The sequence below is a fragment of the Cajanus cajan genome, chromosome 4 (genome assembly GCF_000230855.2).
Source record: "Cajanus cajan strain Asha chromosome 4, NIPB_CcT2T_4, whole genome shotgun sequence".
Classification (NCBI taxonomy): domain Eukaryota; kingdom Viridiplantae; phylum Streptophyta; class Magnoliopsida; order Fabales; family Fabaceae; genus Cajanus; species Cajanus cajan.
In genome coordinates this window covers 4,436,899-4,451,121 of record NC_138520.1, presented here as the reverse complement: position 1 = coordinate 4,451,121, position 14,223 = coordinate 4,436,899, and the positions used below count along the sequence as shown (strand labels likewise).

General features: G+C 31.3%; 1 protein-coding gene and 1 long non-coding RNA gene across 2 annotated transcripts; one reads left to right on the top strand and one right to left on the bottom strand.

Moving 5' to 3' along the window:
* Positions 1-6,598: 6,598 nt before the first annotated feature.
* Positions 6,599-12,480, bottom strand: LOC109816649 (transmembrane and coiled-coil domain-containing protein STS1). The gene is made up of 15 exons (XM_029275074.2): positions 12,192-12,480; positions 11,652-11,736; positions 11,130-11,570; positions 10,714-10,882; positions 10,460-10,609; positions 10,209-10,303; positions 9,907-9,998; positions 9,383-9,453; positions 9,154-9,289; positions 8,561-8,620; positions 8,391-8,470; positions 8,221-8,297; positions 8,061-8,131; positions 7,092-7,149; positions 6,599-6,992 (listed from the first exon to the last, which is right to left on the bottom strand). The coding sequence occupies exons 1-15, from the start codon at positions 12,344-12,346 to the stop codon at positions 6,846-6,848; spliced, it is 1,887 nt and encodes a 628-aa protein (XP_029130907.1). The 5' UTR covers positions 12,347-12,480; the 3' UTR covers positions 6,599-6,845.
* On the top strand, positions 6,716-7,354 carry LOC145957574 (uncharacterized). The gene is made up of 2 exons (XR_014433609.1): positions 6,716-6,854; positions 6,954-7,354. It is a non-coding gene; the product is annotated as an uncharacterized LOC145957574 (long non-coding RNA).
* Positions 12,481-14,223: the final 1,743 nt, after the last annotated feature.

Genomic DNA, 14,223 nt, shown 5'->3' with positions numbered 1-14,223 from the left:
TTTGTTCATTGAATAATTATGAAGGAGTGGATTTGCACCTATTGGAGAAGTTTAAAAGCTTTTATTTCCCCCATTCTTACTTTATTCCTTTTGTCGCTGTTTGTTATCATGGATAACTAAACTTTTGTTTGAAAGATCCATAGAATTTCCTAATAAACAATGAGATATGTCATATTTTATTCCTATTGTGATATATCTTCAATGGATTTGGATTTAGTGAACCCTATTTTTCATGATGAATATTTAAAAACTTGTTCGTGTTCTTATATCTTAACACAAATGAATAGAAGCTATCGCTGTTTCATTAACATTGCTTTAGAAGAAGACAAAAAATAGCTAGGGACAATGGACCACTACTTCAATGCTCACCGAGTCATTTATGGATTTATATTAGTTTAGCTCTGGTAAATAAATGTATCTAAACTTTAAAAATATAAATTAAAAAAAAAAAGCCTAATTACTACTTTTCCCCTGACAAAAGCAAAGATTCCGCATGCGTATTACGCTGAATCACGTGGCAGGATATACTCTATGCAAAAGCTTGAACATATATATGTAGCGACGACGACGATATGATATAGGCATATAGCAACAGCATCAAATAAGTAAGCCACAGTTAGGATTCCCTATTATACGACTATTCGCAATTAAAGAAGTCGCATCGCATGTTGGTCTTTCAAGAAAGTTGAGTAACTTATGAGAAAATTTATAATTTCACTTTAATTATTATATCTCATTGTCCTTACTTTTAAAATCTATCCAGATAATTATGATTTAGAAATGAAGTTTATTTTGGGATTTTTTTTTTGAAGATTATCTTATAAATGAGAAATAAATTTTAAATTGTTAGAATCTCTATAAAATTAATAATTATTAGTTTAAACTATTATATCCTAATAAGACAAGTTTATCTCAAATATTTAATGACTGTTAACTTAACAATAAGATAATTCTTTCCAACTTATTTTAAAAGACAAAAAATTTTAAGTTCGCATCAGAAATTTATGTTCCAGATGAAGAATTCTAGAAAGTTAAAAATCTAACAAATGATTACAATGCAAAGTTAATGAAAGAGATAATGTATAAGATTAAATATATTTATTATCATTTTGTATATGAGAATTTAACTCCATTAAACAATATATATATTTACTTTCAACTAGATCAAACTAAAATGACAATTATAACATGTTGAAAATTAAAGATTTCACTATAGTGTGTGTATATATGGTTAGACAAAAATTCCTAAAAAAGTTAGGTGAACGATTTTATCATATCATATAAAGATATGACTTTGTAAGTTACAATAATTTTGTTATAAATAAAGTTTGATAAACATCATAAGATAAAGTTAGGTATATGTTATTATCAAAACTTTGACTATGATAGTATTTGGTAATCATAAATAAAATTAGACAAATATCATGTAATTTACATTTTTTTTTTAAATCTCTCCTACGCGCGTATCCTTAACGTAAAACTTTCTCCCGACTCTAAGATGGAAGTGGAACAATCACTACAAACTTCAATTTATTTCTATTAAAAGCATTTGTAAAAAACACAAATCACATATAAAATACACATAATGGTTTAGTATTTAGTACACAAGTCACATATAAATTCAGTGTGAACATATAAACATCGGTACCTAAAGAAGCAAAACAGTCCAAAATGGAAATTTAAAAGAGAGTGAGATTATAAGGAAAAAAAATGAATTGAAGAATTGGTTTAAACATAGATTTCATGGTCGTCGACAATGAGCCTTACACATATGGTGACAATCATAGTAACAAGGTCCACCACAATGAAGAGGACAATCCAACCTTATGCCCCGGCATCGGGTTCTTGCCATGCATTGTGCATATTCCCCCACCCTATACTCCTCTTCATTCTCAAACACCCCTTTCCTAAATGGCTTATAATCATGTCCACTCCCCCCTCCCTTCCTTTTACCATATCCCCTACACCCCCTTTTCCACCAACCTCCACCACCTCCTCCTCCTCCACCACCACCTCCACCTCCCCATCCACCACCTCCTCCTCCTCCTCCTCCTCCTCCTCCACCACCACCTCCCCCTCCACCTCCCCCTCCACCTCCACCTCCACCTCCACCACCCCATCCCCATCCATAACCACCCCCACCCCCTCCTCCACCGCCACCTCCTCCTCCTCCATAATACCAAGTACTCATGACGTGGACTTTATTATTGTTGTGTTTTCCTTTTACTTCATCATTTACAACTTCACTAGGGAATGTTACAAAAGTAGCATTGTCTTGACTAGGACTAGGAGCATTGACATTTTTCAGGTCGTCACATCTAAACCCAACAATTGTCATTGCAAGTACTAGACAGAGGACCCGAGAACTTGTTCTCAAGGTCTCCATCTTTAATTTGACACACTCTAGAAAACGAAATTTTGTAACTAATAAGCATACCTTCTCCTTTAATGCATATATCATAACTTATATATATAGTAATCGTGACAATTTTATTACAATGTTCGATCACCAACTCAACATTGTCTGTCCCCACCTAATGATGAAATCTATAAGATAGATGCTAGAGGGTGGCTTAGTAGTCACTTCGTCCCCACTTGAGCCACTTGCAGGTATGTTGTAGCACCTAGAAAGAAGTGCAACCCCTGTTGTCCCCAAACCTCTCCCACTAACACTGCACACGGGCCCCCCTTGGTTTCTAATAATAGAGTGCCACCATAATATTATATTTTAGGCTGTACTTTCTTTCTTTGAAAAAAAATATAATAACGAATTGTATTCAATAGGTTGCTGTATTATTAATAACAAATTATGTTACAAGGTAATAAAAAATAATAATTATTATTCTCGTACTCTTAAAAAACTCGCATTGTTTATGAGACAAAAGGTTATTCATTTATTTTCTTAACTTGTTTTATATATTTTTTCAAGAACAAAATCATAACAATTTTTTGCAAATATCAAAATAAATAATATTTCATATGGAATAATGTTAACACATTTGAGATTGGAATGATGTATTATTAATTAACAAATAATGTTAAAAGAGTAATAAAAAAATTAATGATAATTCTAATACTTCTAAAATCTCATATTATTTGTGAGATAAAAGATTGTTTATAAATATTTTCATTTTTTTAAACTTATTTGAACACTTTTTTAAAAGATAAAATTGTGATAGTCTTAATAAATATACTAAAGTAGATAATATTTTAGATGTAACAATATTAGCAAATTTAAGATTGAAATGTATTATTAATTAACAAATAACATTACAAGAGTAATAAAATAAATTAACAATAGTTCTGGAACTCCAAAAAATCTCACATTGTATTTAAGATAAAGGATTTTTTTATAAACACTCTCATTTTCTTAGCTCATTTAGACACTTTTTCAAATATAAAATTATGATAATCTTAACAAATATTGAAATGAATAATATATCGAATGTAACAATATTAGTAGACTTGAGGTTAGAACATCGATTTTAGGACACTTTTGCCATTTAACTTACCAAAGGAACATCAAATTGGATAATACACAATAATCCTAACAATGTCAACTATTTGAAGTTGAAATACCAATTATTAATATTACTTCACAATTTAATTACATCTATATGATTAATAAAGAAGATATCTCATTTTGGTATATATAAATTTTGGACTAATTTATCTCTATAATTACATTTAAACCACTTTTTTCTTTCATTATTATTTATTTATTTATTTTTACTTCAACCTTCAACGAGGTTCAATTTCCAAATCTTTCACCTTTAACCACTTATTATCTTTTTTATTTTTATTTTAATCAAAACATATATACTACCAAAAGTAGATAAAAAGTAGGTGTGTGATACTACTAGGGACGAGAGTCATTATTCCTAAACGTGCATAACTCGATCATGCATCAACAACTGCCTACGGCTAATCAACAACATTACAACCCTAAGGACGATGGACCCTTAAAGGCTAATCATGCATCATGAATGCACTGGTTGGTACTACCCGCATCAACTTGGTATATATACCCGCATACGTCGTATGAGTTACGATTAATTGCTTGGCCTTTAAGCCTACGATTTCAGAGAAGGAACGAATGGTTAATACATAACATAGTAGCTTGATGGCAAAGTTGGGTTGCTGCGTATGCCATCCAGACCATGTAGATAATTTAATCACTTTAAAATACATACCTCCAGCCATCCACGTGAAACCCAATATCAAGCTAACCAACCATAACGCATAAACTAACCAAGAAAAATCAACCATAGGCCCATAGCACCTGAAATATACGCCAGTCCTAATGTGAATTTTTGTTGGTTTATCCAAATAAATAATCTTACTAATATTGTCATCGACGGAGCGGACAGATAAACATTGATACAAAATTCGTCATAAATAAATGATGGTAAACCTAAGCTTTGAAAATAACATTAAAAACATTTGGTCCTTGCTACTTTGCTTTAAATAAGAAATATGGGAATCTTTGGCCTCAAATATGTTAAGGCACAAAAATCTTTACCACTAAACTTCAAGGCTCAAGCACCTATGTATCTAATTTGGTTTTGTTGCCTCGTATTAGGAGCATGAAGTGATGTATTGGTTAAACAAAATAATGTTCAGCTTTTCTTGAGACTATTTTCTTTGGTATCTTCCCGTGAGGAAATTGGGTTATGGCATTCAACCCGAAAACTCAGCCAGTGGTACTTCCAAAACCATTTTTTTTACGGTGTTTGACAATGGCGCTTTATATCATAGGGATAATTCGGGTTAGGGTTTAGGAATTGATCCGGTTCATCATAGGGTTTAGGATCTGACCTGGATCATCATAGGTTGGGTAACAAGTGGACCGAATTTGATCCAATTAATTTATCTTTAAGTGAGATTAAAATTAAAATCTGGCCCAATCCATCACACATTAATAGATTAAATGGATTGATTCACTTAATTTAAAAATATATATATAAAAAATTATTCACTTTATAAAAAATACATATTATGATCTTATATTTAAAAATTACAACTATCTAACAAAAAAATAAATAAAATGTAAAAAAAAAAAATCATCCACAACTAACTTAGTCAACTTAAAAAATAAAGTTATTACATAAGTTATTGACAAATAATATCAAATTGACACTAATTATAATTCACAATTAGTATGTATAAAATTTAGTTAATGATATAAATATATAAACACATGAATTAACATTTGGGAACCCAAAAAATAAAATAAAAAAGTATACTAAGTGAGCCAACCCTTGAGTCACAACTTGACTTGGGTGAGTCAGCTCAAATTTTTCTTATAATTGAAACGAACAAATTTTTTTTGCCTCAACCCGACTCAAACTCACGATGGACCGAGTTAACTTATGAATTTCGACCCACTTTGACAACTTTATTTTTTATGGTGAAGTCGTAATGCAAATGGCTCACCAGCGAAAAAAAGTTGCAATATTCTATATTACAAGCATTTTAGCATGTTTGTTTCACATTTAACTATTTATTATATTTAGCTAAATTTTATAATGTTATATATAATAAATATTTTATTTGAATATAAAACTTTGTATAAATAGATATTAAAATTTAATTCCTAAATATATATGACAAATAAAAAATTTAATTTGATAAGAAGTTAAAAGAATTATTGAATATGTTATTGTCAAAAAATAGTCTCTAAAAATGCTTTTACACGTGATAGTTGTTAACATGAAATATTTAAGAATTAATTCAAAATTGTAACTTTAGTTCATAAATAAATAATATGATAAATAAAAAATTTGAATTAAATAAAAAATTAAAAAATTCCTAAAAACACTCATGTAGAAGGATAGTCCTTAAAAATGTTATTATGCAAGATAGTCATCCTCATTTAATATATTGAGATTGATTTATATTGTATCATAATATTATTTTGTTTATTAATAACTAGTATTTAGCTTTACAATGCACAAATATATTTATTATACATAATTAAAATTTATAATAAATTATATATAAAAATAAATGTTATGTTTGAATATATAAATTAAATTTAAAATTAGTATACACAAATATTTTATGAATATATAAATCATATTTTAGATTTATGATAAATAATTTGTATTGTAAAAAAATTATTTTTATTTATTGATAATTTATTTCAAAAATATTAATATTTAATTTATAAATAATTATGATAAATAAAATTAAATTAGATAAGAAAGTAAAAAAAATTTCTATAAGTTCTCTCGTCAAAGAAAAATTCAAAAAAAAAAAATACTCTCACGCAAGAAGATTTATATTTAATATAGAGATTGATTTATTTAAAAAATATTAAAATTTTTTATAAATAATTATAATAAATAAAAATCAAATTAAATAAGAAGTTAAAAAAATCTATAAAATCTAAAATAAAAAAAAAACTTTTAAAAATACTCTTGCAAAATATAGGACTTAATCCTTAATATATAAGGAGTTGGTTTTATTTTTAAATTTTAAAGTTATTTTAGTTTTATGAAATGACAAAGCACGACCTAGAGGAACTATGAACTAAGGGGCAAAATTGACATTTACTCTAATAAATTAATTTTAATATAAAAATACATAAAAGACATGGCCAGACAATCTAGTCCATTCATTTATTTAGATCTGATCCAACGGTGTCTAAATACCGATGAACCATTTAAATATATAAAACACAAATATTGAAGTTCATTGGTGAACCATATAATTGATGGTTCCACGCTCCAATTTGCCCCTTTGATATTAATCTCTCACAAAGGTGGGGGGTTCAGGGAGGAAGAATGAATAGAAAAATAAATAAAGCTAGTTCATGTTCAGGCCTTCGCGATACTCTTCTCTTACTTTGGGTTACTCTTCCCTTCCTTTGGGTCTTTTAGTTCAGTTGTGAGAACAGCAGAACAATTGTCCAATTCAAGCTGATCCAGTATTTTCTGTGTCTTCCACAGGTAGGAAGAGTGACCATCTATAAGTTTTGTCACATCAACCTGCAAAGCAATAAAAAAAGGATGGCACCTTCAATTCAAGCAATAAATCGTTGATAAGTAAACAGTTGAATTGGGCATATAGGATGGAAAAGAGCTTACATTCTCAACCCCAGGAATTTCAACAGGTTGGATTCCAGCTAATCCTTTAGAAAGTAAACTGTGCATACAAAATTATTTGAAAATAAATTTATGAGCTTATGGTCTCTTAGAGTATGCTTTGTGGCAAGTGAAAAATGGATGGAAAATCATGACTTTCCAGTTTCATGCTCTCAGATAACGGTTGTAGAGTGAGAATCAGTCATACTTTCAATTATTTCACAATTTAGACGTAACAAACAAGTGTGAGGTGGTTTTCATTCAAATTTTCCATTTTATAAATAGCAATAATAATTATAATGCAAAGGAATCAAGATCGAATTTTATCAATTTTAATAATGATCGATACAAAATTATCCACACCTAAAGATTCAATGGTGAAATTACAACAGCAGACTAGGGTTAGGATGTTAGTAGATAAATTCTATGCGACCACCTTAGTAACCACTGAATGTTATGTTCTATGAGACTACCTTAGATAGTCCTAGCTTTTTAATGATTTAAGATAGACGGGACTTGAATTTTTTTTTTCTCAATACACCTCCTCATGTTCACGGTGCATATATTAATGGTGGATAATCCATTAAAGTGAATCTAGACGGCTTTGATATCATCTTGAAATTGTGAATTTGAGCCTACCTCAATCCTACAAAATCGGCTTGTAAAGTGAAGATTGTTTTCCACTTATATACTAAATAATTGTCTAATCTCTAATCGATGTAAGACTTAGATTTTTCTCAATAATTACACATAGAGGACATTCTCAACTATTTTTTATAATTTATTTTTTTCTCTTTATCTCTCAAACACATTGCTAATTTTATCTATCAGATTCCTTTCTTCTCTTCCTGTCTCTCTTAGATTATATAAGAATTGTTATGATAAATTCGCAGGGACTCAATAATTAGTTAAACATTCAACCTTTTATTAGTGTAACTGTGACTTGACATAGATCATATAGATAGCACATACCTGGCACGGAAAGTTATACCTAACGTCCAATCATTCGTAGAGTAAACGTTCACAAACCTTCCGGCCACCATCTGCATGGTGGCAGGATCATTAAGTAGTTGAGAAAAAAGTTAATGGATGGAGATTTAGGGAAACAAAAGATTGTAGAGAAGTTGCGTACCTTTCTAGCTGCCTCCCAATTTTCGCCTTTAATTGGGATGGGTGCTCCAAGAAAAACAACCCTTTCAACTATTCCAGCTACATAACATAGAACAGTATGAAGAATTTATAAAGCAAACAATATAAATTTCAAATTCACATGAAAACTAAGAGGTCATGATTCCATATTACCTCCATTAGAGTCAGCCAAAAATTGGAGACACTTGAAAATAACACGGGCTCCCAATGAAAAACCTACTAGTATCACAGGCCTGGACCATAAATAGAAAGCTATAAAACATATTGGATTATACAGTGAGGCAACATTATTGTCCTTTTGTAATAACATTAGATGGTGTCACCTGCATCCTTGCAAGCCTTTCAGCAACACCTCAGCAAGCACCTTACCAGCCTTGTCTGATCTGCTCCAACAAGAAGAAAGTCAGGCTAAATGTAGTATAATGTAAAAAAGATGGATACCAAGTAGTAACTAGTAAGTACGATCTTTCTGTTCCCTACAGAAACAAATATTCAACAGAAACCACACTAAAAAATTATTTACCCTTTCCATGGCCAAAACATATTTATCAACATAACGGCAACTAAAACATTGATGTCCACGAGTAAAAACATCCAAGTCAAGAAATCTGAATGCGGAATTCATTTGTACTAATGTGTAAATATGGAATCTTCGCTAAAGTTATACTTTTTATTTAGTTTAAGCTAATTAATGACTATGTTGGATAAATCAAAGGAGATGAAATGGATGAGAGTAGAACAGCGGATACTGCCTTATTTATTAAGTGCGTAATAATAGTACTGCTAGCTGATAACTAGAAAACCAGAGCAACCTATCATCTGTGTTTAAAAGAAATTTTGGTCTCATAGTGTTTTTTTGCATCAAATAGCCGTCATAGTATTTTACAAGGATACTACAACCAAGAAAAGCACTTACCTGTCAACTGCAATTGCCCATTTGTTGTCAATAAGATCAAATGTAGTAACCAAAGTTGCTGGCCATGCTAGTGATGCGACAAGTGAGCTTAGTACTGTCATCATGGCACCTTCTTTCATCAACTCAGTTACAATTTCTGCAATTGTAAACCATCAAATACTTTCAGTTTGAATGTGCCATACATATTTGATCATTATTCAGACATAAATAGGGGGTTCAAAGAAGCTACTTGAAGTAAGCCAGTCCTGGATGGCAGTGCTAAGGGCGATCAAATGTTTAGACTCATATTGAAGCACGTACCTAATCACACAGGTCGTTAGTATAAAATAATAGAAATACTAAGAATATAACTTTCAAGCAGACTAAGTTTGAATCCGCCAAATATAACATTTAGCAAAATTAATAATTTATTAGAGAAAATTAAGTTATTCGCCATAGAGGAACACCACAAGCTTTAAGACTTGGGAGCATTTACATAATCCTACATATTAGCTTATGTGGTTTTCTGAAAATTAGAAAGAAATGGAAAAACAAATCGACTAAATTATCAAACAGCATGTAAGAAATTATAGAGTAATTTGACTTCTGCTCAACCTAGCCAATAAAAACATGTATTAAAGGTGTATCTCAAGAAAGTCAATGCCCAAAAGAGAATTGCAAAGATAAAACTGCATTTTGACCACAGAAAAGAACATTTATAGTTTTATTCTGTACAATAACAAAATTCTAGTTGAAGGGGATAATTTTCAATACCTCTCTATGTTATCATTGAGACCCTCCCAAGGTTTTACGAAATCTTTCTCCTCGAATGCAAGCCCAGAAATGCAAATCGTAACTGATAGGTGCTGAAAATTGAAAAGGGAGATTTTGCTTCAAATTTCAACAATAATATTAGTGTACTTCACGGTTAAGTTTAACAAGATCCTGTTGGGTTCATCATCAAGTCATGCACAAAGTGGCTACTGAACCTACCAAGTGTCGTTGCTCCACCCAAACCCCTGATACTCTAAATTTCCGAAGTAATCAGTATAACACAATGAAATTTCAGAACTTACGCCTTGACTAGCGCCTCCAATCTCTTTCAACTGAAATTCCTCAAGATTTCCAATTCTATTAGCCATCTTACTCCCAGTAAGGCCAGCTCCAGCAGCTGAGATACAAAAGAAGGAAGTCACTTAGCATTAACCTATACATTGAAAAACTGTCCAAAGTCCCTCTCGCCACAATTATATATAGTTTATATGTATATTTCTAGTGTTGGTGAAGGCTTTCACAATGTATGTAAACCAAATTAATTCTTCCACACCTCCAAATGATGCAGCAACAGCTGCAGATCCAACAACAGATCCTGTAGCAGTTGCAGCAGCAGCAAATCCACCACCAACGGCAGGAGCAACAGCGCCCAATGCAGGAGCTAAAGCACCTAATCCGTGAGCAATTGCTGGGGCAGCCAAGCCTGTCAAAGAATTTCAATACTTAATATATTGATATTATCTCACCCTTTGGTTAGATAAGGCTACTTGTAAGTTAGACTTGTAGTAGCAGATACATCATACATACCACCAGTTATAGCCATTACGGTTCCTCCAGTTACAGCAGCTGCCCCTATGATACTTCCACGCTTCCATTTATCCCAGTTGTTTTCCGAACCTACAGTTTCTCCTTCCTTGTCACCTTCTTTACTCATTGAATTCATTAAAGTATAGGCAACCATACCCTCCATTGCTTCCTGTAAAATATCACATTGAAGGTAAACTTGTAGTAATAGAGAGCTGCCCAAAAACCACTTCGTTAAAAACAACAAACCATGAAGACATACAGCTATCTGCACCACATCATTAAGCAGAAAAAACTTTTTCATATGAAGATTCACACATCACAAACGTAACATATAAGATCCACACACCGCAAACGTGACAGTTAATACCATATGGTGTTTGAAAAGCATGCAATGAAGGTGTTCCAAGTACACAAACCATTTCATTCCATTTTATACCAAGCCATACAGCAAGCAATCGCAGAGCCAAACGGTGACGAGCATCATAACCCTGCCTTAACTGGCAGTCCTTTTTGTCGGTCTCAACATGATCTGCTACACAAGCCGCAACAAGTGTGTAAAGAACTGTAACTTTCCTCTGGTAACTGATAAGGGTCGCCTCCTCCAAAGGTTGTTCAAATGTCACAATTACTAGCTCAGTGGAAGGTGCTTTCTCTAAAGGCAGCAAAGCTGAGCTCTCCACAACTTCAGATGAATCATCTTGGGCTTTAGTTTTCTGCCCATGGACCCCGCTTTCAGAATCTGCAGCAGCATTGTTCATGCCCATGGCTGAGGCATCAACAGCTTTGGTCAACGCAGCTTCTTTATTCAATGCTTCTGAAGGAGTTGCATTACTTTCCTCTGACAGTGATTTCAACAACTGGAATGAAGCAAGCATCCTTTCAACATTATATTTTTATCTACAATATATAAAATGAAAATGAAGGGATGAACAACATACATATCCAAGGTGATCCCTGATTTGGGAGAAGGAACCGGCAGATTCCTTTAGGCTATGCCAGGCTTCTTCGTCCACTCCAAGGAACCTGTCATTATTATTAGAATTTAATTAGAATACAATTTTAGTCTTTAACTACATCATTCAATAACATATCAGATATGTACATAATAAGTTTTTGTTGAGTTTTATAATAAATTATTTTCTGATTGATTCAAAGTATAAAATGACATGACAATTAAACTCTTATTTCTAATAGCATCCACAGTAGTTGTGTCTTAAAAAAAAAAATTCCATTGGAGAGAATCTAAGTGGCATATTGAGTTGCTTAAGATAAAGCTGCTTACAATTAAAAAAAAAAATGTTCAATTAAAGAGTATATATCTTATAAGTTGCTTAAAATTTAACTATCGGGTAAAAATGATGTGAAATACTTATAATGTGATATAGCATCTAAAATGATATAAGGTACGACTTTAAGATATATATAATCATTGTGGAGACTCTAAATCACAACACAGAAACAAGAGCTTACAGCAATACCTAAAAACGGGGCAAAGGAAATCATAATAATTCTCGAAAATAGGAGATTTAGAGTCGAGAGTTTGATGAATTTGAGAGTGATGAAATGCGAGAGCGAACAGAGAAGCTGCTGCTTTTCTATGATTACTCGACAAGTATGAGGAGCTTTCTTCCATGGCCTGATTTGGAAGTTAAAACCAAAAGCAACTAAGAAATTAACTGAAATGCAAAAATATATGGGAACTGAAAAAGAAAGTGCACTTTTTTGTTCTGTTTCTTTTAGCTGGGATCACAACGTGGATATAAAATTCACAATTGCCTTCAACTTTTAAAGCCTCAAATTCCCTCCCGCTTTTCACGAATCACGAATGAATGAATGGTAAAAGCTACTTCCTCTCGCGCTAGCGGGAAACCATGTTGCTCGCGGTAACTAGAGCACGCGATCACCACGTGAACAGCCTCGTCTTCAAGTTTATGATTATGCTAAAAATATAAACAAAATTTTTAAATTCACTAAAAATTAATAATTCATCTGTGATTAAGCTTCTTTATTTAATGATGATTATTTATAAACCTTTTATTCATATTTCATTTTAATTAGTAAACTTATTTTATTTCATTCTGTTCGTGATCGTCTAGAATTTTAATTTCTTAGTATTAGAACATCATTTTGGAAGTGGCATCCATTCGGCTAGATCCACTGTTTCTTTTTATAATTATAATTATTATACAGTTTCTTCTTGTGTGCGTGCACGCGTTATTACCACCATATTGGAATATCTAATTAAATATTTGACTGATTCCAAACAAAATATGTAATACTATTATGAATGATTTCACTCTCTTCAGCTTTGAATAATTTGAATCAAATTACGCACTATTTTTTATTTTTTTTTAACTTTCAGGACTTGAGCTTGCACATAAAAAATAAATAATAAAAAAAAACTATTATCCTTTATCATAACATAAGAAATTTAAAAAGCATAATACAACTGATAATCATGATGAATTCTCTTTCTTCATTTTTTGATGAGGAATGGGAGCGACCCTACCTCCTCCCCATTGACCAGGAGAAGGGTTCCAAATACCATAATCGAATGCATGATGAAATCCATCACCTAAGTTCATGTTATCCTTTATCGCACCATCAATAACATGCTGCACCGGTGTTGAGGATGTAAATATTGCATATATTGCCATAGTCACAACCACTGCTATCTTATATAACTTCATTGTTTAGGTCATGATCTTGGTTATCTTGCACTATTTGAGTGATTTAAGAGACAAAAGTATCTTTTTGCGTCACTCTTAGAAACTCCTGTATTAGTATGGTATTATTTTCTATCTACCTTATAATATAAGATTTTCCTCTAATTTTTAATTTCCATCCTATTTTTTCGTAAAATTCTATACATATTATAATCGAGGGATCATTTAACAACTTTTTTTTGTCCAATTTTTTCTTACTTATTTGTATTTTTTTTTGCTGGTATTTTTCTGGTCATTCAAAATATTTCCTCCATTATTATTTTTGCCTGCTTGCATTATTTTTTTCACCCATCTTTATGCTCATTTTTTTTTTATCATTTATTCTCATTAATTCATATGAATATTTGTTTTCTCACCCATTTGCATTGTTTTCTTGTTAGTTGTGACTCGTTTGAATTTTATTTTTCCTAATTTGTCCGACACATTTTTATACTTTTTTTCTACTTATTTTCATTTTTTTCTTACTAATTTTGTGCGTGATCATTTATATAAAATTTATGTGTTGGTAATGGTTTTGTATCGTTAGAGATGTTATTTGTAAAAAAAAAAAATTAAGAATTTTATCTTTATGTTATATTAAATTTTTTTATAAGGAAATATATTAAAGGGCTCGTAAATATATTTTTGTAAAATGATTTACACATAGAAAAAACAAATAAGAAATGAAAAATGTTTGTAGGAGATATTTTCTGACAATTTGGTATAATATTTTCGTACCAAATAATATTATTAACTTATAAAATACAATTGGACGCGATTAATTAGAGTTTGAGTGGATTTTTTA